This window comes from Citrus clementina, unplaced genomic scaffold (genome assembly GCF_000493195.1).
Source record: "Citrus clementina cultivar Clemenules unplaced genomic scaffold, Citrus_clementina_v1.0 scaffold_1, whole genome shotgun sequence".
Classification (NCBI taxonomy): domain Eukaryota; kingdom Viridiplantae; phylum Streptophyta; class Magnoliopsida; order Sapindales; family Rutaceae; genus Citrus; species Citrus x clementina.
In genome coordinates, this window is record NW_006263303.1 from 7209084 (window position 1) to 7232165 (window position 23082).

At 33.9% G+C, this 23082-nt stretch overlaps 2 protein-coding genes across 4 annotated transcripts; one reads left to right on the top strand and one right to left on the bottom strand.

Annotated features, from left to right (window-relative positions):
• The first annotated feature begins 3782 nt into the window (after positions 1-3782).
• LOC18055955 lies at positions 3783-8761 on the top strand. Of its 2 annotated transcripts, none has more exons than XM_006451196.2 (5): positions 3783-4703; positions 5000-5866; positions 5974-6429; positions 7006-7195; positions 7274-8761. In XM_006451196.2, exons 1-5 carry the CDS (start codon positions 4212-4214, stop codon positions 8203-8205), a joined length of 2937 nt encoding a protein of 978 aa, XP_006451259.1. In that variant the 5' UTR covers positions 3783-4211; the 3' UTR covers positions 8206-8761. The 2 variants fall into 2 exon arrangements, with proteins under 2 accessions (XP_006451259.1, XP_024033264.1); XM_024177496.1 differs by having other exon boundaries at positions 4618-4850.
• A 350-nt stretch (positions 8762-9111) lies between these two features.
• Positions 9112-18681, bottom strand: LOC18055956 (dolichyl-diphosphooligosaccharide--protein glycosyltransferase subunit STT3A). 2 transcript variants are annotated; one of them, XM_006451199.2, is made up of 23 exons: positions 18434-18681; positions 17818-17880; positions 17640-17695; positions 17467-17538; positions 17202-17307; positions 17062-17112; positions 16211-16306; positions 15996-16055; positions 15772-15885; positions 14648-14734; positions 14251-14354; positions 13927-14022; positions 13462-13582; positions 13293-13373; positions 13066-13197; positions 12711-12956; positions 11706-11849; positions 10825-11011; positions 10655-10752; positions 10375-10454; positions 10203-10290; positions 9677-9766; positions 9112-9567 (listed from the first exon to the last, which is right to left on the bottom strand). In XM_006451199.2, the coding sequence occupies exons 1-23, from the start codon at positions 18548-18550 to the stop codon at positions 9508-9510; spliced, it is 2349 nt and encodes a 782-aa protein (XP_006451262.1). In that variant the 5' UTR covers positions 18551-18681; the 3' UTR covers positions 9112-9507. The 2 variants fall into 2 exon arrangements, 1 of the variants encoding a protein (XP_006451262.1); XR_002903909.1 differs by lacking the exons at positions 9112-9567; positions 9677-9766; positions 10655-10752.
• Positions 18682-23082: the final 4401 nt, after the last annotated feature.

Here is a 23082-nt window from a genome sequence, read left to right on the forward strand (position 1 = left end):
AGATTAATTTTTTTAATAGTTGAAATCATTCATGCAGTCGTAATATTAGTTTTTCTTAATTGGTAATACGAAGTGTTCTCCTTTTACAAGCTATCAATCAAAATAAGAATTTAGATTAATCTGGGATGTCATTTAAATGGACTTTACATTTTTCCTTGAGAGATGCTACCATGGCACCATTTGTTGTGAAAGCCACCTAAAATAATCATTTCAATGAGTCAAATATTGAGTTGCTTATTTGTTTGGCCTGTCTGTGTTTCAAATGATTTATTTGTAGCTTTTGACAAGGAAAAATTATTACGACTTCCTGAATTTTATCCTAAAATATTTTTCTACAATAGATGTTATAGCATCTAAGATGCAACTTGATGTTTACATCATAGATTTGTGGTCTAGTATAGAGTTTTCAAGATTGAAAGAGATTGATGAACTTGCAAGGACAATTTTAAAGACTAAAAAGGGCAAGATTTATCCGTTAGTTTATTTATTGGTTTCATTGGCTTTAATTCTATCCGTTTTACATCATAGATTTGTGGTCTGGTAAAGAGTTTTCAAGATTGAAACGGATTGGTGAACTTGCAAGGACAATTGTGAAGACTAAAAAGGACAAGGTATATATGTTAGTTTATTTAGTGGTTACATTGGTATGTTAGTTTATTTATTGGTTACATTGACTTTAATTCTATCCGTAGCCAGTGCCATTGCTGAGAGAATAGAGTTCGAAACCAGATGGATGATCAATGGTTGAATGATAACTTAGTTGTAGATATTGAAAAAGATGTATTTGCTTGTATTGACAATGAAGCTATTATACAATATTTTCAAAACATAAAAACACATCGAGAACAGTTGAAGAAGTGTTTGAAAATGATTATGTCAATGAAATTGAATATTTTAATTTTAATTTTTTCTGTTGGCTCTTATTATCTTGTCCAAAATTTTTTAATCAATTTACTAAACCCTTCTAAATTTATTTCGTAGGTCTGCCAAACTGAAGTCAGACGAGGTAAATCACTCAATTTTCTTGCAGTTTTTGAAGGTTTTAGTTCCTTCAATGTTAAAGACATCGCACCTATCGACCTTTTATGATGGCTATCAACCAGCTTTTATTAATTGGATGGACTTTCAGTAACACACCACCCAATCACATGTACACACGATCGACATTTAAAGTTTGAATAATGAAGTTCTTAATCACCCAAGTGTAACATACATAATCGAATCAGTGTGACATAATTAGTAAAATGCCATACGGTTTGACATTATTTATCACGATTTCAATGCTTCATCTTATTGTTTTTTTTTTATTACCAATTTTATCTTACGGTAACATATGCTTGGCCTCTTCTAAATTTGAATGTTTCATCTGCCGTCACAGAATCTTGTATTATTAATTTGACGTATTCTTTAGATCATGTGCGGGTCATCTTTGGAACCCCAAATGTCAACACACCGGCGCGATACGATGGGACTCGGTAATCAACGCTCACCACCACCACCACAAAATTGACAACACAAATCATAATTATCGGTAATCAACACTTGGCCTTTTTTGATTGGGCAGACTATATTTATACTTTTGTTTCTTGTGAAATCGTGGATACACTTATTGACTCAGTCCTATTTTAATTTTGTTTGATATAAATAATTGGTTTCTTTTTTTTTTTTTTTCAAAAAATCTTTTGTGCAACTCTTCAAAGATGACAAATTGCTTTGAGGTGAAAAAGCGTAATTATTTATTGGTGTGTTTTCTTTCAGTTGTTACCCTATTAAGTATTGAGAAAACCCAAAAAAGATGGAAAATAAATCAAAATAAAGGAAAAGAAAATTAATTTAGGGAACGAATTAGGATTTGTTTTGTTTAATTATTAATTTTTATTTAGGATTTAAGGTTAATGAAATGACAAAATTACTCATGTGACATCAATAAATTCTCGACAATGTTAACAATATAATGATTAGTTGATACAAAATGTAAATTAAGAATTGCACAACCATTATCAAAATTATTTGATATTTTAATTTTAATTTTTTTCATAAAGTTTGGAGGGTATGATTGGAATTCAATAAATATTTTTTTGAAATACTAGAATTAGGGTCTATTTGATATTATTTTTAAGAGGCTCAAAAGTATTATTGAAAAGTTAAAAGTTAATTTTGGTGCTTAGTAAATTATTTTAAATTACTCTTAGCAAAATCATTATGTCCTACATTAGATTTTGAAAAGTAAGGAAGAATGAGCTTTTCAAAATCTAATTTTAAAAATTAGTTTTAAACTTGAATACAATTGTATATATATCCTCATATGTATTATAAAAATCCAAAATTATCTTATTAATTAAGAAATAAAATCATTAAATTTAAAGAAATTATTTTTATTTCCATTATATGGAGAAAAAAAATTAAAATTAAAATCTTTATTTATTCAACATTATGTTCATTTTAGTAATTTAATTCTTATAGTAGTTTAATAATAAAATTTACTAAATACATATAATTATTTTTAAAATTTACAGTACTATTAAAAATAATTTTACCAAATGTTTAACTAATTTTCTTTTTATACTGCAATTCACAATAATTATTTTAAAATTTACAGCATCACCAAATTGGTCCTTAAAAAATATAATTTAAGACAAACGTGGGTGAGCCATTGAGCTGTAATGCTTCATTAGTCATGAAGGCATTAACCGATTTGGTTTGGTTCTACCCCTAAACCGAGCCAAAGCGAAATTGATTGGCTCATAAATAAATGAATCGAAATCAAACCCAATTAAAGAACCAAATCAAAACAAAATAATTTTGATTCGGTTCAATTCTTTAATCAGGTTTCAGTTTGGTTTATTTAAGAATTTTAATATTTTTTCTTTTATATTAACTTAAATTTTAAATTTGTTACTTAATTCAATTCAATTGTAACCACTATAATTTATGATTTATGTAAAAAAATTAATGTAAACTAATTTTATAATAAAAAAATATTATTACTTATAGATAAATAATATTTTTTTTAAAATTTAGAACAGTGAACCGATTGATTCCCTAATTTTAATTTAATTTTGAATCGGATCAGATAAGAAACAATCGATCTTTTATTTTGTGAACATTTTTCACGATTCGACGACAAAAACCGAACCGAATGACCATGCCTAACGAAAATAGCAAAACCCGCATGCGCAGAGCAATAAGTACCGGCGAGATTCGAAACCGCAACGGCTAACTTTTATGAAAGGTGAATTAGCAAAAATAAATAAATAAACAAGAGGGTGGAAATAGTTAGTATTCTCTCTCATCCATAAAGCGAAAAGAGGAATTGGTTTGGTAGTTTGTCAGCTGCCGCTTTACGCTGAATTTCAAAACCTTTAAAATTTGCATTGAAGCATCACCTCACCATCATTATTCATACACGCGTCTTTGTAGCATGCGATGAAATTAACTTTCACGTTCACCTAATGATGATGACCGATGCTCAATGGATCTTTCCTTCCCATTTCCAATAAATAAAAAAAAATTAATTAATTATTAAAGATCCAACTTTATGTATACTTAATGCTTTTTTCTGTTTAGAGATTAAAAAATTCAAAAGTTAAATATTTTATTATAAACAAATTTGACGTTATGTAATTTAAAAAAAAAGAAGAAAAAAACCTACCCTGCATCAATATAACCTGAATAAAAAATTATAAAAAATAGCTGTATTAGTCTAACATAAATTTATAATTTCATTTAAAAAATTAAAATTAAAAAAAAAAGGTGTAGTATTACCGAATTGCAATAGAAGTGCAAAAACAAAAGAGAATATCCTGCCTGCTAATGCAGTTTTTATTATCATTTCCTTTCAAATAGTTGCCTTCTTATCCAGTATCCACCACCATCACCACCACCACCAGTATCCACCACCATCACCACCACCACCAACAGTGGCACTAACTAACTTTTATTCATTTTTCATTTGTATGGGAGCTGCTAAAACATCTACAAACTTTTTATCTAATTTTTATTCTTCATTTTTTTTTTCTAACATTGCATTTAATATCAATCACTTCCTTAAAAGTCAAGCAAGAATCACTCTTCTTATTACACACATACTCGTTCGAACACTTCAAGTCTTGTTCTTTAATCCTCTTTATTTGATTCGGTTTTGATAAAAAAAGCAAAATCCCCAAACACTTTAATTATATTATTTTTAAATTAAAAAAAAAAAGAGAGTCATGTCTCAGTCTTCTCGAGATAAAGCCGCGCCACCGGGGGACTCCAAGAGACACGTTAATAATAATAACGTTCACATAATGCCCGCTTACCCAATCGACGACGTCGTTTCGCCGTTTGGCGACGCGGCTCCCAATATATCCGATTCCGAGCTCCGGGAAACCGCTTACGAGATCCTCGTCGGAGCCTGCCGGAGCACCGGCGTGCGGCCGTTGACTTACATACCGCAATCCGAGCGGGCGGAGCGCACTCCAGCTCCGTCGCTTTCTTCGGCGCCGTCGCTGCAGCGATCGCTGACGTCGACTGCGGCGAGTAAAGTCAAGAAGGCGCTTGGGATGAAATCGATTAAGAAGAGAGTTAGCGGCGAGTCGGTGGGTCAAGGGAAGGCGAAGCGAGCGGTGACCGTTGGTGAGCTGGTGAGAGCGCAGATGCGAATCTCGGAGCAAACCGATTCTAGAATCCGGAGAGCCTTGCTGAGGATTGCTGGTAGTCAGGTGAGAGTCGGGCACTCGGGGAATTATGATTTTTACAGGGTTATTTTTGTAATTATACGCTTTCTACGACAGAGAAGATTACCAGGAAGTTTCTGCGCGCGGAACCTAATTCCAACAGAGTGATCGCATGTTTTCGTTACTTAAAGAGTATTGGAAATAGCACCAATTTTTTTGTTTTTTAATTTTTCTTTTCTATATATGGCTAGTATTTTGTTATCCTTATTTATAAGGGATGTATGGACACAGTCATTAAATAATTTGTAGTTAATTATTACTAATGTGCATGTTTGTTTCAGCTTGGAAAACGCATTGAAACAATGGTTCTGCCTTTGGAGCTGTTGCAGCAGATCAAGCCTACGGATTTTACCAGTCAGAAAGAATATGAAGCTTGGAAGAAGAGAATTTTCAAGCTTCTTGAAGCTGGACTCCTTATGCATCCTCACCTGCCGCTTGATAACACTAGCACTGATGCACGGAGACTTCGGCAAATTATTCGTGGGGCTGTAGAAAGACCCTTGGAAACTGGAAAGAATTATGAATCAATGCAAAATTTAAGGAGTGTTGTTATGTCTCTCGCTTGCAGATCATTTGACGGTTCTATTTCTGAAAAATGCCACTGGGCAGAAGGATTTCCGTTGAATCTCAGAATCTACCGAATTCTTTTAGAAGCTTGTTTTGATGTAAATGAGCCCACATCAGTTATTGAAGAGGTTGATGAGGTTTTAGAACTCATAAAGAAGACATGGGAGATCCTTGGAGTTAATCAAATGCTACATAATCTTTGTTTTGGCTGGATTTTGTTTCACCGTTATGTTTCCACTGGCCAAGTGGAAAGTGACCTATTATTTGCTGCCAATAATCTGTTGATGGAAATTGAAAAAGATGCAAAGGCAGCCAAGGATGCAGATTATTCTAAGATTTTGAGCTCCATATTGAATACAATACTGGATTGGGCCGGACAAAGACTTCGTGATTACCATGATATTTTCCACGATGACAATATTGATTCTCTGGAAACTGTTGTTTCTCTTGGCGTTTTATCAGCTACTATATTGGTGGAAGGCATTTCTCAAGAGTATCGCGGAAAGAAAAATCAAGTTGATGTGGCTCATGATAGGGTTGACACATACATAAGATCTTCGTTACGTACTGCTTTTGCTCAGGCGAGTTTCATATATTCATCATATTCCCTACTGTCATTAAGGTTTGCCTGCTTATTTTGCTGTTAAAAGTATGACTCTAAGATTTGTTTTGATTTGTATCATGACAGAAATTGAAGAAGGTGAACTCTAGCAAGAAATTGTCCAAAAACCAGCCAAATCATCTCCCTGTTCTTTCCATCCTAGCACAGGATGTTACTGAACTGGCTTTTGACGAGAAAACAATATTTAGCCCAATACTTAAGAGATGGCATCCTCTTGCGGCAGGTGTAGCTGTAGCCACTCTTCATTCTTGCTATGGAAACGAGCTGAGGCAATTTGTTTCAGGCATCACTGAGTTGACTCCTGATGCTATACAAGTGCTGTTAGCTGCTGACAAATTGGAGAAAAATCTTGTGCAAATTGCAGTTGAAGATTCAGTAGACAGTGAGGATGGTGGGAAATCAATAATACAGGAGATGCCTCCTTATGAGGCTGAAGCTGCAATTGGCAATCTGGCAAAGTCGTGGATAAATATTAGAGTGGACAGACTGAAGGAATGGGTTTGCAGAAATTTGCAACAAGAGGTATGTTGGTGTTCTTTCAGCATCTAATTCAAAGTGATTGGAAATGAATGGTCCTGAATTTGATTGTAACACATACTTGGTCCTGCACCTGCTGATCTGCTTGAGATTTAATTAGGATAGTCATCATCTGGATTGGATGGAGTGTTGTCTGTTTGTTGATAGGTTACTCTGCCAGCTTAGTTCTTTCTGTTGTCAGTTTCGCTGGTGTCTTGGGAAGATGTAGGTGGTGTTATTTCTCTGTTCTGATTGTTCAATTTTTTTAACTGACATACAATTAATGTTTTCTAATAATGCAATAACTCCAGTGATTGCATATGGCACTAGGAGTTTTATTTCTTTTGTGTTTAATCCCTAATCAATATTTCATAGGTGCCAAACAGTAAGAGCATTAGCAAAACCAGCAGTATTCTGTTCATTTGTACTTGTTTTAGCAGACTGGTTATTGATTAGTAAACCTTTATCATGTGACTTTGAACTTTTCTTTCACTCTATTTTCTCATGCCATTGCTTATTTGAAATTGGCCTTTCTTCTAATTGCTTAACCTAATCTATCATGTGTCATCCTCATTTCTCTAGGTTTGGAATGCACGAGCAAATAAAGAGAGTATTGCTCCTTCTGCTGTTGAAGTCCTTCGAACTATAGATGAAACAATGGAAGCATTCTTTATGTTGCCAATACCCATGCATTCAGTCTTGCTTCCAGAATTGATAAGTGGTCTTGATGGATGTCTTCAACATTATGTATTAAAGGCAAAATCTGGCTGTGGTACGTTTAATGAAGCTTGAATAATTGTTTTCAACTATTTATCTCCATAATAACAGCAGTTTCTTTCGTGATCTGCAGGCAGCCGAAATAATTTTATTCCTACTATGCCTGCTCTGACTAGGTGTACAATGGGGTCAAAATTTGGTGCATTCAAAAGGAAAGAAAAGTTGCACACGGCACAGAAGAGGAAATCCCAGGTTGGAACCACAAATGGGGATAACTCCTTTGGAGTACCCCAACTATGTTGTCGCATTAATACTTTCCAGCATATTCGTAAAGAGTTAGAGGTCTTGGAGAAGAAGACAGTCCATCAACTAAGGAGTTCTCATTTCACACGAACAGACAATATCACAAATGGAATAGAGAAAAGGTTTGAGCTCTCAGCTGCTTCTTCTGTAGAAGCAATCCAACAACTCTCTGAGGCAATAGCATACAAGGTCATCTTCCATGATCTAAGTCATGTTCTTTGGGATGGCCTGTATGTTGGGGAGGTTTCATCTTCTAGGATTGAACCATTTCTTCAGGAACTTGAGCACTATTTGGAAATCATATCATCAACCGTGCATGACAGGGTCAGAACACGTGTTATTACTGACATTATGAAAGCTTCTTTTGAAGGGTTTCTGTTGGTTTTGCTTGCTGGAGGCCCTTCCCGAGCTTTCACTCATCAAGACTCTGATATAATAGAAGAGGATTTTAAGTTTCTTTGTGATCTTTTCTGGTCTAATGGGGATGGATTGCCTGCAGATTTGATAGATAAGTTTTCAACTTCTGTTAGAAGTATTCTCCCATTATATCATAATGATACTGAGAGCCTGATTGAGGAATTCAAACGTTTGACTTTGGAGAGTTATGGCTCTTCTGCTAAATCTAGACTTCCACTACCTCCAACTTCAGGACAATGGAATCCCACTGAACCAAACACGGTCCTGCGAGTTCTCTGTTATCGGAGTGATGAAACAGCTGTGAAATTTTTGAAGAAGGCGTACAACTTGCCTAAGAAATTGTAGCTTTGGTGAATTGGTGAGTACTAATATTATTTATGCGAGCATATTTCAAATATTTCTGCAGCATGCTTTTGGTGGAGGCCTCGGTTAGCAGCTGTAATTGTAGGCAAATATTCTCCTGTATAGTAATTTACCGGCTGGATTCTTTTAGTCAGGAGCCTTCACTAATTATTAAAGAAGTTAACAAGTTCGTAGAACCGATTAGCCTTGAGGATTTAAAATTCTAAGACAATGGTGTTCGCATTGGTTGTTTGACATCCGAGTGACTGGATTGTTACTATGCAACGGGGAGGATGGCTGAATCTTCAACCCAAATTTCCACATTTAGAGGCATTCAATCGAGATGGCGAGGTTTTTTGGCTTCTTACTCATAATTTTTCTTTCTTGGTCTTTATTTTTTGGGTATATTTTCCAGTAGGGAATGCAAGTTACAGAGATGGAGGTTATGTAATTTGAAGGAAATTGTTTTGTTTTGTAGATATGTCAATATGTCGTATGTTTGTTGTGAAATACTCAACACAGTCGGATTTAATGAATGATCTCTTCGAAATATGTCAAATCCCCATAATTTTGTGTTGTTTATGCTCGTTTAGATTTTAAATTCCTTGTTTTCAGAACAAAGAAATGTATTCCAATTTTTAAGTCAAACCAACCTAGTCAGATACGGCAGCTACAAGCTCAATTAGATTATTTTTGGTTAACCAACTGCTGGATGTCTATAATACTCCACATACTGTATTCGATCAGGCTACACATTCACATTTGTGAAACCTGAATCGAACAGCTGTTGGTGCAAAGCAGTCGTGCTCTATTTCAGAATAGAAGCGCCTTCACAAGTCCGCATTTTCGCTAGAACTAATTTTGTATTTCTTGATAAATAAAAGCTAAAAAGTCTAATGTATGCACGCATCGTAACAACAATTTGATATATTGATGGCGAAAACAGTGCCACAGAAAATGGAAAACGAAATGTGATGGTATATGCAGCAAATCAATCACCATGCACATCATAGGCAAATTTTGTTTCTAAGGGCTATAATATACTTTGAGCAAATGACAAGCCAAACAGCCAATTCCAAAACTGGTTAAAAATGACTCAAATCTAAAAAATGGGGAGGATTATCACGAGGGACCAATAACAAGGATCATATGAAAAGACTGCAAAATCTTTTGATATATCGTTTCGATTTCCACCATGGAAATGACCAGCTACTCCTGTGTGATCCTTCTCAAAAGATTCAGGGTACATTTAAATTTGAGTTACAGACAAGTAACCTAAAACATTTCCCTACAAAAAGTTACTTCCTACTGCCAAGGATTCTTCTTTCGTGATCCGCTTCTTTTTGAGCTGGGTGTGCTTGTTCTCTGCCACGTTGACGAGTAATAACAGTAAGTAGATATATATAGTGTGGTAAAAAATTCTCAAGATATACAGTCTACATAAAAAGGAAAAAGATAGAACAATTCTACATACCGACTTTGATTTCTTCATCTTTCCTCTAATCCTATTTTTTGAAGGTTTCAATTTATATATCCGAACCATCCAGTGGTGAGTAGTGAATACCTGAATTGAGAAAAGGGACAGAATACCAACTTAAAAGCAATAATTCCCTCAAAATGAAGTAAGCAAGAGTGCCAACTTAAAAGCAAAGTAATCAGACGGGGTAAATTTCAGAAATATATAGTGGACCATCATTTGTACTTGTCACCAACAATATGAACAGTGCAAAAGATGGATTGAAAGCAGGTCCAGTATCCTCTAAATTATCACTTAACTAATTTCTGGCAACCAGAACTGCAATTATACCACAAAGATATAAGAAATAAAAATCTGGTCATCAACAAAATAATTTCCAGTATATTAGTTGCCGAACATCTGAGAATCACTTTAATAGTCACTTTCAAAACTTGTTATGATCTCTACTTGAGTATTTTTCAGAACATTTTGTGTTGCAATTCTCACTGCACATTTAATGAAATGAAATTCAAGATTGTCTTACCTCCTCAAAATGTGTAAGTTTGAAATATTTCTTCCCAATCTCAGTCCGCCTCACTCTATCAAAGCCTTTGCCATCAGTCTCCACAAATCTGCAAGAAATACATAGTAATGAAATAACTACTCCAACAGCCAAATTAAAAATGGAAATTCATAAGCTTACAACAAAAGCAGACCTGTAATATGAAAGTTTATACATGAGACAATTTAGCATAGTTGGAGTAGCCTGAGAATCAATCCGATATTGACCATCCCTCTTTAGAAAGAAAGCAAAGTATAAACCAGTTAGTACCATTTATAAGCAAAATAAAGTTGAAGCAACCAGTTTCTTAGCCAAAGAACCAAAATGTTAATCAGCTACATGACATCTGCAATACAGCAGCCAAGTTCTATTCTGAACAAGAAGCCAAAAACAAGAATTCATTTTTAGGTAATTATATCTAAACAGAAACCTACCAGATAATCAGGTTCTTTAATATGAGGGAAAACACCCCCTCCTATACGGACCATCCACAGGAACTTATTGATATCATCACTGGGGTAACCAACAAGACCTAAAGAGTGAAGTACCCGTGAGACACATTATTTTAGGCATGAATTCTGAAACACACAAGAAGGAAGCAAACCTCCAAAGACGACAAGCACATATTTTACATCCAGTGAGTTAAAAATTTCCCATGCTGCCTTCTCAGGAGAAGACATGGCAGTGCCAACAGTTGCAATATGAGTGTTGTTCCAAGTATTATTATCAACAATGACTGTCCGGTTAGCCATGGCAGTCGTTTGGTAACCATAATCCCACCATGATGCAACCTGCGAGGAGTTTTCAGTAGGAATTGATGTCAGTTAAGATCTTCTTTTGTTTAAAGATGCAACATCAGCAAATTCAACTTTATTTCAAGACACAAGAACTCATAATTTAGGTCATAAAATCCATCAAGGTACAAGTAGCATTGCCAAAACTACAGTAGATGATAAAATATACAAATGTCGATAAATTGGTGGCACTGAACCAAGAAGCACATATAAGATACATATGCATCATGTACCTTTCTACATCAGACTTCAGAGAAATATAGAAACAAAAATAGTACTAAAAAGAAAAAGTGATACATCAGATTCTTATCAATCTCTTTCCAATCAATGAACAGATTTTGACCTATCGATGATTAGAATCAAACCAGCTTCTATTTTTCTGCCATCTCTTCACATAAACAAGGCAGTTATCACACTTTATTTATTTTTCCCTTAAAGGCAACTTCCATGAAAATAAAGATGCAAATATTCACTGGATGAACAAGGAAAAACAAACAAAATTGATATGCCGTAACCCTGAACACAGACTTTGAAGAGATCATAAGACTACTACATTAAGACACCTTGATACTAGGGGAAAAAACAATGAAAAAAAGAAAATTGAAAGCAACTCTATAGTCGTGGCTATAAATTTAGAAAACAAAATAAGCAAAAAATGTACTGCAGTAAAACAGGAAAGTTGAATGCTCACTTTGTCATCCACTTCTGTATTGTGGCGCAACCAAGCATAAGCCTCACGAAAATCATCAAAAACATGCAGGCCTTCATGTGTATAAGATGTTAAAACAATAGAGGGGGCTGAATAAGCTTCTGCAGCTGCCCAGACACAATGAACCTACAAGGTAAAAAATCATTTATATTCTATCATCTTAAGCATCAGGAAACAGTAATAAATCAAAATAGACGAATAGAGGTGGAAAGAAAGCATTAACCAATAAATGATCAAACCAACCATAAGATGAATATTCCAATTAGGAAAAGCAAATATTACTCTTAATGCTCTTGTATAACCAATGGGCTGTGTAACTTTTCAAGAACTTATGTGAAGTTGCAAAATGCAATTAAAATGGAAGACCATTTGTAAATGAAAACTCTTAATAACATGTTCTATTCCGACTTTCAAGCCCTCAGTTTGCTTTACCAAACCCAACACCCTCCCCACCACCAGAAAACTAAAATTTAGAAGAAAAATTCTACCCCAACTCACCTTTAGAAAATAAAACGGAGAGGAAGTTTCCCAATCAGTAAGTATCCCTTCTATCAGTGTGCATTTACATAAATATCCTTCTATCAGTGTGCATTTACATAAGTATCCTTCTATCAGTGTGCATTTACATAAAACTTAGCCCTTGCATGACACAGCTACTAAATCTGACTTATGTCAACGAGGTACTCCAAAACCTATCCAGGTCATACTAAGAATCTGTATCCGCTATCACTACTTGTGTTGCTCCATCCATAGAGATTAACAATGCTGTTTTAGTTTTTCTTTAATGGGGAGTTCAGTAGCCAGATGACAACACATACATTACCAATAAGATGCAAGCTGCTCCCAGAAACTCATTATATTCTTCAGGAAGTAGTACGAGAACATAAATCATAATTCAATTTGTAAAGAGATAGAATACAAGTCATAACTGCAAGAATATGAGCCTGGTGTTCAGTTAATGCATCAGAGAGAAAAAAGCATCATTACCACATAAAATGCACCCATGAACACAAGTAAAAGAAGACCAATCACAGACAGCTCCATTGGTAAAACCAGAAGCCTCTTTTCAGTTTTGGACTTGGCCGAAGTCTTTTCTGCTTGAGCCTTTTCCATTTGCTCCTTTTCCTTCTTCTTGTTCTTTCTCGAGGGTCGTTCCTTTATTGTTTCTTCACTTTTATCAACCTTTACAGCATCATTTTCTGGTACAACATTAGCAGAGCTACCATCCCCTGCCTTAATGGCCAAAACATTCCAGGTAGCTGAGTATTAGTAATGAAGCTAAATGACTTCATTGAATGATGGGTTAAACAGGAAGTTAAAAGGAAAAGGGAAACATGCTTACATCAGCTTCAGAAAATCCTAGTATTCTAAGCAGCTGAAACTTGATTGATCTTGTGAAAACATCAAAAGCTTGAGACAGAGCAATCCCAGACATGATGCATGCCGCTGGGGCAAATACAAGCATAAGGCGCACCTGTAATTTTAGCCAAAGCAATGATTCGCACAAAATATAAGAGGGGAAAGATAAAGAAAAATTAAAAATGTTTGGCAGCCCAAAGTTCTACCTACCATCACTCCCGAAAAGTAAACAGATGTCACAATATATAGGACTACGAAGGAGCTTGCATCAGATAAAGGCAAGAAGCACGCCTGCCAGCAGACAACAAACATAATAATGCAATTTATGCACACAACTTGCAGATGAGAAGCCATAATGTGATGACAATTTGAAGCTTACAATAATGCCAGCTGGAACCAAGAATGCCAAAACATTGATGTCCATGAAGTAAGACGGCCAAGTAGGGGGCTGATGTTCACTGACACTAGCAATAATTGGTATGTACTTGCTTGCATAGGTTCTGTCCAAGTGCAATGAAAATATGAAGTAAAAATTAAAAATTTTCATAAGCTAATGCAGAATCAGAAATCACAGTACAAAAACTAAAATAAAAAATCTAAAATGTACAAAGCAGACCAAGGGTAGGTGCAACTTCTCCAAATCAATAACTCAAAAGAGCTCAATCAGGAGCAGAACAATATCAACCCAAGATTTCAGGTAAATTAGGACTCAGGTGTATCTGATGCAGTTATTACCCCTCACAATGGCCTGTATTTGCTTCTACTTCATTCATTTAAGGGACCAGGATACATTAGAGTAAATTGTAAATATGAAGATGAAATAAAAATGATAGTAGATACTTACGGATCAAGCAGACTCAAACTTCTCCCACTCCATCCTTTTGTTGGACTAGAAGCTACCAATGCTACAAGAATTGCTATCACAGCACAACAGACTACCCTGAAGAGGAAATAATGTGAAACTATAAAGATCAGCTTTGATACGATAAATTACACGCTTTCTTAAAAATCAGACCATCTTGCAAAAGATTAATTTTACTGTTAAAAGTTTATATGAAATGATTACAGATTACTAGCAGTTTAATGCATTTTATAATTCTTTCTAACAAGAGGTTAACTTTGTCATTTCATCAGCATATTAAAGAAACAAAAGAAAAAGGAAACTTACAGGCCAACTGATACCACAAGTGTGACAGCTACTTTAAACATTTTGGGAGAGAGAATCCCCTTGATATAATATACGAGAGCCACCACATGGAGGATAATAAAAACCTGCGGCAAAAATTTAACAGCAAGAAAACATTGCAATGAAAATTTAAGATTAAGAAAACGTTGTGAGAGAGAGACAAAAGTCCCAACAGTAATGCTAACATCTATAACTCCAAAAGGTAAACATGAAATGACAACAGACCCAGCACGGCATGAAAGGCAAGAAAATTTTGTTAAATACAATGTTTGCCTCAATTCCATATGTAGGACACTCAAAAATTGAAATTGAAATAAAATAAAAATTCTAAACCACAGTCCACAAATTACAGATTCCAGCCAAATTAAACATCACTAACCAAAAATGATGCAAAATGTTCAGAAGTCATGACTGCATTAAATCCAACCACAGGCACCAATGCGGCCAGCAACGTTCCCAGGACAACCTGCAATCCCAACTTATAATTTTAACATAAGCGAAGAAAAAAATAAGGAAAAGAAAATGATTTGTGAATCTCATATTGGTATCCGTATATCCAACAGAGTTAGTACAAAGTTAAAGGTGTAATTTTGAAAAGCCGCTAGCTGATATTTTAAAGTATAAGTCAATCTTACACCCCCTCTCTTTAAGAAAGGCATGATTGTTTTTGAGTTGACACGATGCACAAGTTAAAAGCAAAACAAAAGTTCTGTTACCCAGGAAAAAGAACATGCCTTTAATAGAATATTGTTACAGCAAAAATTTTGATTCTTTTTAGATTTCACAATAGTCACAGAACTAAAGCTGGAAGAGTAGCTTAACAAGCAGCTAACATCTATGGCAAATAATAATAAGCAAATGAAAATTTAAAAAAAATACATGTGTTCAGCTCCTGGTCTGAAGCTCTTCACCATTTTTAATACGGAAAAAAATAACAAATAACTTACTGAGGTTCTTCAAATACATTATATTAGACATATAATAACATAGTATCCAAATCCCAAATAGGTCATGAATCCTTCTCTGAGCTCAGTGCTCCAAACGCATTGCAAGTGCCATTCTTTTCATAATATGTTTTTTAGATACGGTATGTCATTATTTCTCAATTCCCTAAGGACTTAAGGAACAAAAAGCTAATTACTAATAAAATAAAACCAATTGAGTTTGAGCACTATCCAAAAAGGCTAATAGCCCAACATTTGTTGGACTTCTCAGATGTTCCTGCATCAAAAATAGTATCAAGACCCCAAGTCTGAGAATTCATATTCTCTTGAAATTGACAAATAACCTCATCACTAATGGCCCAAGCCCTACAAACTTTCATCATTGTTTTTCAGCACATAAAGGACTAAAAGAGACAAAAGGACAATTTTTGAACAGTTCCTTCTTTTTCTAAAGAGTAAAAATGTTCCAAAACTACAATCTTCACTGATCATGTGAAATTTATAATCCTTTTGTTTACTTGACTACAATAAAAAATTCACGAATGCTGACGATACTTACCAGAGGAGCATATGCGATGTACAATCGAGAAGAGTAGCGACCAGTTACAATGCACAGAAGCACATGCATTGGAATAAGATTAATAATAAAGGTATAACCTCCCCAAGAGCAAACCTGGATAGCAAACACAGGCAGTGATAAGCAGAAATATGATGATAAATTAAGTTAAAATATATATATATATATATATATATATATAACATCTGATACACCAAAAATCTTACCATGTAAAAGTATGCAATCGCATTTAAAGTGGCATAAAAGAGGGATCCAGTATTCAGTGTCTGCATAATATGTACTTTAAATCAGAAAACAATAAAACAAAATACAAACTATGTAGAAAAATCCTGAGATTTTCATATGGTAACAGTTAAATGCACAAAATGTTAGCCGGCAAGTTTAGTTAAAATAAACCTGCCCCCTTCAAATGAAAACTAACCTTTATATAAAGATAAAAAGTGATAATCAAAGCAAATATTGCTACTGCTTCATTATCGTAGCTTCCGGCCACAGATCGAGATATGTATGATGGAACCTGCAAACAAGATATGAAATATAACAATGGTGAATGGTGTAGTTGATAAGGATTATATTACTCAGCAAACAATGCAAATTTTGCACGGTCATAGAGGATCACCAGCATATCTCTTATAAATGATTGCCAACACCATTCAAATGTGCATGTTTCAATTTTTCTTGATATTGCTTTTTCAGAAAATTAGTTATCTATTGGACAAAAAACATCATAACAGACAATATATAACTTCAATCTACAAAGCTATGCATCACAATTTATACTACGATATTAAATCAACTCAGAGGTTCGACCCAGGTTCCAAAGTTCCACTAGTCATGATGAAAATAAATAAGGGAAATTATCATTCATCCACCCGAAGTTTCCCCAATGGGAAAGAGATTTCTAGACCATATAGAAACCCAACCGTGATATTTGCTCCTGAATATCACTGAGATTCCTAAGAAGCTCTGATTGCAGGCTTAAAAATTGAAAAAACAAATTCTACAAATGTAAGCTTAAACATTAAAAGTGTGCATATTATGTTCTTGTCTTGATCATTCATCATCTAGTAGAATGCTCTTGTCAAAGAGAAATGGGATGTGAAACTACACACATCAATTCCAATAAACGCTACACACCAGTAAAATGGGGCAATACTCCTTAGACATCAAATCGTCCAAGGACTTGTCATAACATAAGATGTCTGTTGTCGTTGTTTGGAAAGTCTGAAAATTATTTCAACAGAAGGAAAAACTACTCATTGAGTGATTTACCATTGCCAGAAGAGCTGCAGCTGTCAGTCCTGCACCAGCACCCTTAACTTCCTAGTGAAGATCAATCAAATAGTATAACTAAATTTGAATTTTGAAGCTGATAAGAAATGACGGAACCACAAAATACATACTAAACAAACCTTAGTTAGAAGGTAAGTTGCCCACGAAGCAAAAGCAGAGAATATAGGTGCAGTGAACACACAAACTGTCTCCACTGACAGAGGAATATTCAAGGAGTTCAATAACCTGACACAAAAGTGCAATGACAAAACGAATTAGCAAATAAACCAGCTACTTCAACTGTTTTCAACAGAAAAACCACATCAAGGTTATATGTGTAAAAAAGTGTAACCAAAAAAGAAACAATACACAGGTAATCTTACTACTAACTCTTAAGATACCCACCACCATATGGTGCCTGCTGTCAAGGTTAACCCAGGGTAAACAGTTCCACCAATAACACGACCAAGAGGATACCTTATATAAAAGCCGAATCCAATAGATTAAATACACTGTTTCAAAAAGAAAAATTTCTATCATAATAACACATCTGCTAGTTGTAATGTAACTGTAATTACCAGGTTCTATCATCAAACCAGTTCCAAAAATCATATATGCCATTCTTCGTTAGGAACTGAAACCAACAAACATTCCGATTATTAACTGTTCACAGAGCTTTATATTGTTGGCAACGGCAGAATAGAAGACATATATTTAAAAAAAAAAGGGCAATTTCTTATTAGAGAAAAATAAAACCTGAGTGACCCTGTAATTGAAGTACGGGTCAAACTCATGAATGACACTTTCATACTTTATAACCTGCAAATCAATAGGCAAATCCATGAGACTATTAACATTATAACAATATAAATAGTAGTTGAACTGCTTATTCAAAAAGTGAGCCGGTACAAATAGTTATGCAACCTAACTTTAGTAGCTTTGAAAATATAGTAACTCTAGTATGGAATTGAACAAAAACGAAAAATTAAATTTTCATACTTTAAATTCTATACTTTTTTTTTAAAAAAAAAATTCTTTTCTCTCCAGTTTCCAACGTAAATTGACTTCGGACAAAATTTTTCTGAGAAAATGCATCAAGTAATATATCAAAAACAGAAAATTAAAATGTTGAAAATTTAAAATCTAATTCAAAATTTACAATCTAAACTAACAAATTTCGTTTTATTTTACGTTTTCTCGATAAATTAAAGAAATGAACATTGAATTTGAAAAACAAAAACGTAAATTTCCATTAACACGATCAATTTCTTCAAATATTATTCCTTCATTTCTGAGCAGCAAAAGACAATAAAGAAATTAAATTACGTTTGTTCGGATCGGATCTAAAAAATGCCATGATCGGAGATCTTACAGAGAAGAGACGGATCGAGAAAGCGAGAACTCCGATCAAAAGGAGAATGAAGAATGAGAGAACATTTCCAAAGGCGTGACGCAAGGTCGCCTCGCCGGCCTTAGCTGCGGCCGCCATTGACGACCAATTTGCTCACTGATTTTAGTTAACTTAAAAGGTTAATCTTAAAGAGAGAATGAAGCGGTTTTTGTATCGTGTAGGTCTCGAGTGTAGAGAGTGAGAGGAGAAGACTTCGTAGACTTGCGAGGGAGAAGATTTGCGGGAAGTGTGCGAAATGACGAGATTGGGTATATAAGCTAGATAAATGACAAAAAGTGTCTATTTCTTTCCACGTGGCGGAGACTTGTATAATAATGAGAAACATCACTTCCAATTGGTTACTGACTACGTGGTATGCCACGTGGCATGGAGTGAGTTGTGGAGACATGGACCCCATTTTGATCGATTCTTATTATGGTACAAAGGTACACTGAGTGTGCTTTTGGCATATCATTGTATTATTCAATATAAGGTATATTATGTTAAAAATATATTTGGCACATTATATTGTATTATAGTGCATTGTATTATTTAATAAAAGGTGTATTGCATTAATATGCATTGCATTAATATTGGATTATAATAATTTGTATAATATTTGTTATTATATTGTATTATATTAATTTTTAATTATATTATATTTCGTACTAGGGGTGTTCAGAATCTAATCCGATCCGCTCAATCCGTCCGATCCGTTGATTGGTGGATTGAATTGGATTGAAAATTTAAAAATCCGCAATTGATAGATTAGATATGGATTTACTTCTGTAAATCCGTAAAAATCCGTGAATCCGCAAAAAAAAAGTATTTATTTAATAAAAAAATAAAACTCATAAATGTAGCAATGCTACTTACTAATAAATTAATTAATTAATTAAAGTATAGCTAAATTAACACAATATCATATCTTATTTGATAACAATATAAAATAAAAAATAATTAAATAAGCAAATATAGCTTCCTAAACATTAAAAATTATAAAGCAAAATAAAAATCCTAAGCCAAATGAAATATTTTGGCATATAACACCAAATCTCTACCCCACCGCACACACAAGCCATCACTGTTCCACTTCACCACTTGAGGTAATTACCCTTAATTTCTTACTTTCTTTTTAAGCTCTTCAAGTTTCTTAATTTCTTCTTGTTACGTTCAATCTTTCAAGTTTCAACATTTAAATTTATAATTTTAGTTAATTTTCATATATTGATTTAAACAAATGAATTTTTTTTTTGGTGTGTTATATTTTAAAATTTTGAATATATTATTCTAGCTTATTTAAACAATTAATTTATTTAAATCTTGTTCAATTTTGAATTTAATGGTAGTAAAATTATTTTACATTATTTTTTAATTTAATAAATTATTTTTATATTAAATTTTTTAATTTAATTACTTCGTAGATTAGACAAAATTAAAAAAATTTAATTTGCAAATCAATCCACCAAATGGTGGATTGGACATGGATTGGGTCAAATCCACATTCGATCCGCAGACATATGGATTGGATTTGAATTAAGTTTCACTAATCCGTAAATTGAATTGAATTGAAAATTTATAATTCATAAAATTGAGGATCGGATATGGATTGATGTCCAATCCGCAAAATCCGATCCGCGAACACCGCTATTTTGCACTATATTGTATTGCATTGTGTTATTTTTTTTGTAATTATAAAAATTATAATTTTAAAAACTAAATATTTACATTTTGATAATGTAAAAAATGTTTAATATCACTAGTAATGTGGTCTCTGCTAAAAATATCCCAACTTTAAAAAAAAATCTTTCAAATGTCATCTACATTATAAAGATGATTAATATAAGAATTTACACAAGTAATGTGGTCTCTGCTAAAAATATCCCAATTTAAAAAAAAGGGTTATTTTTCGCCACCCCCCATATGTTTCGACAAAGATTACCGTGCACCCACTTGTTTCAACAATGATCGCCGCACACCTATTCTATTAAGTTCTCCCGTTTAATTTAACAAGCCAAGGGTAAAATAGAGATTGTGTTATACACAAATAAAAAATTAAGTTAAAGTTGTTGTACTGAAAAAAGAGAACAAGGGGTGTTATAAACAAATAAAAAATTAAGTTAAAGTTGTTGCACAGAAGAAAGAGAACAAGGAAGAGAATAGTGTTGTCATTTCAAAAAAACAGTTTCATCTCTGCAAAACGTAATCTGTACAAGCAAATATCGAAGCAATATGGAGGGAAAATCTTGCGTGTTGGAGACAATTTCGTGACAATTGCTTGATCTCTTACCTACCACATGTTCGTTTTTCAAGAAGCTTGAGGATTACACAGCTTATTGGATTGTGAGAGCGGGATATACTGGGTTTTGCAGCTTCAGCCTGCACACATTGAGGTGAGGTTTTAAAGTTGTTCGTGTGGATTTTTTTGTTGGAGAATTACTCGATACATGTTAGATTACATGCATGCGAGTGATAATTATGTGGGATTTGATGAGGTTGGTCATGGGTTTTATCGGTTTTACGTGTTTCCTGTGTTGAAATTGTTCAGACATGTTTTGTTTGGTAATTTATGTCAATAATGTACATATTGATTGCTTCCATCTTATATCTTAATAATTGATTCTTCATATTAGTTTAATGGTGAGTATTTAATTTTTTAAATGCCCAAGTAGTATTGATTACTTGACATGAGCATATACTTGTTCTGGATATGCCTTTTTACTGTTGTGGACATTAAAGTCATGGTTTGCAGACTCCAGTGGATCTAAACTATATTTATTAGATAATGATACATTAAGTTTATACATTACTTTTTTCCCTATTTCGTACTCCATCTGTATATTATAATTGAATCTTTGGCTATTATCTTTTGCCTGCAACCCCATCTCGTTAATTAAAGAACGTAAAATTCATCTCCATTTACTTAGTTTTTTAATTTAATTCCATGGATGTTGAGGTGAAATTTTGATTAAAGAAAATTGTCAATTAGTGCGGCATGTCAATGATTCTTTCTGTTGTTAATAACATGAGGTTATATAAATTTTCACATTAATATAGTTTATTTAGTGTTTGTGCCTTGTTCTGTTATACAACATGTGTGCATGGTTTTTTTTGTCAATATTAAAGAAATTTTTATATAGTAAGCCTTAGCATTACATTATGCTCTTTTTTAATTGTAGATGGATAAGGATGACGATAAGCGAACCACTGTATTCGTAAAATTCATGGGAGAGACACATAATATGGAAATAATTGATCTAGAGAAAATTAGCACCATTGCCTTTATCAATAGGGTTATGCACATGGTGTTGCAAAGAAAGTTAAGCTTTGAAGAGAAATTCAAGCTCACTCTAACATAGCCATGGGATAATGACTGCACTAACATTCGTAGTGATGATGATCTTTTTTCAGTGTGGTCCTTGTACAACCACTACGGCTACTATGAAATTCATCTTGACCTGGAGATTATCTCAAAACCAGCTACCTCATCAGCTAGAAATTCACTTTTCCAGCAGCCACTTATTAATGCCACAACAGAAAACATTTCACCAGAAAACCCCACAGCTATCAACCTCAATGTTCCTATCAATGAAGCGCAAACCAGTGATATCCTGATGAAACTTGTACCACCTGACCAATTACATACCCAGCCAAGTCTTATTCACTCTAATGCATCCCTATACGAAGACTTTGTAAATACCTTTGAAAAATCACCAACTTCCCACCAAAGGAGTACTCCCTGTAACAGTATTGCCACACAACAAGTGCATATTGAAGAAGGTGATAATGAAGATTTTAATTTGAGGCCCTGTTTCCCTTCTGATCAGCAGCAACAGACTTTCAATAGTTATGACTCTGATGACTCCCTGTACCCGCAATAACATCTCTTGTTGTAGAACTTTATAATACCATCATTTATGTCTTCAGCATGTAGGACACCATGGGTGCTCGATGAAGGACTTTGGTTTGTGTTTGATGCTTGGGGTTTGCCATGACTGTTGGATGTATTAGCTAAAGTAGGCATTGTTTGATAATGATTTTTTGCTGTAGTGGATGATTGGGGTGTGAACAATGAATTCTTCAGTCGTGAAAACTAATTGCATGCATTATGAATCTATTTAACATGTTGAGGTAGAATAATTATCTCTTGTTGCCGTTGTGAGCATTTGGGCAAGCAATTGAAACTTGCAGGTTACCGTTATAAGACTTTTGGAGCATTATTTTTTAAGGGTAAAATAGTAATTTTTCACTCGTAAATATGTTAAATTTTGTGGGTAATTTTGACTTTTGGCTGTAACAGTTTTTCAGACAATTTCCCAATTCAACGTGCACTTTGTCGGTGATTGATGCATTTTTTGTAATTTAATAATTTGAAATTCAAATTGTGGACAAAATCGTCTTTCACCAAAATAACAGTAACAATCGTTAAATTAAACGGGAGAACTTAACGGAATGGGTGCATAGCGATCATTGTTGAAATAAGTGGGTGCACGGTAATATTTGTCGAAACATATGGGGGGTGGCGAAAAATAACCCCAAAAGAAAGATTAAACTAAGAACTACATAACTACAAAAAAATAAATAAATAAATAATAAGTCCAATTAGAAATTTGCAATTGAGGAGAAAGATG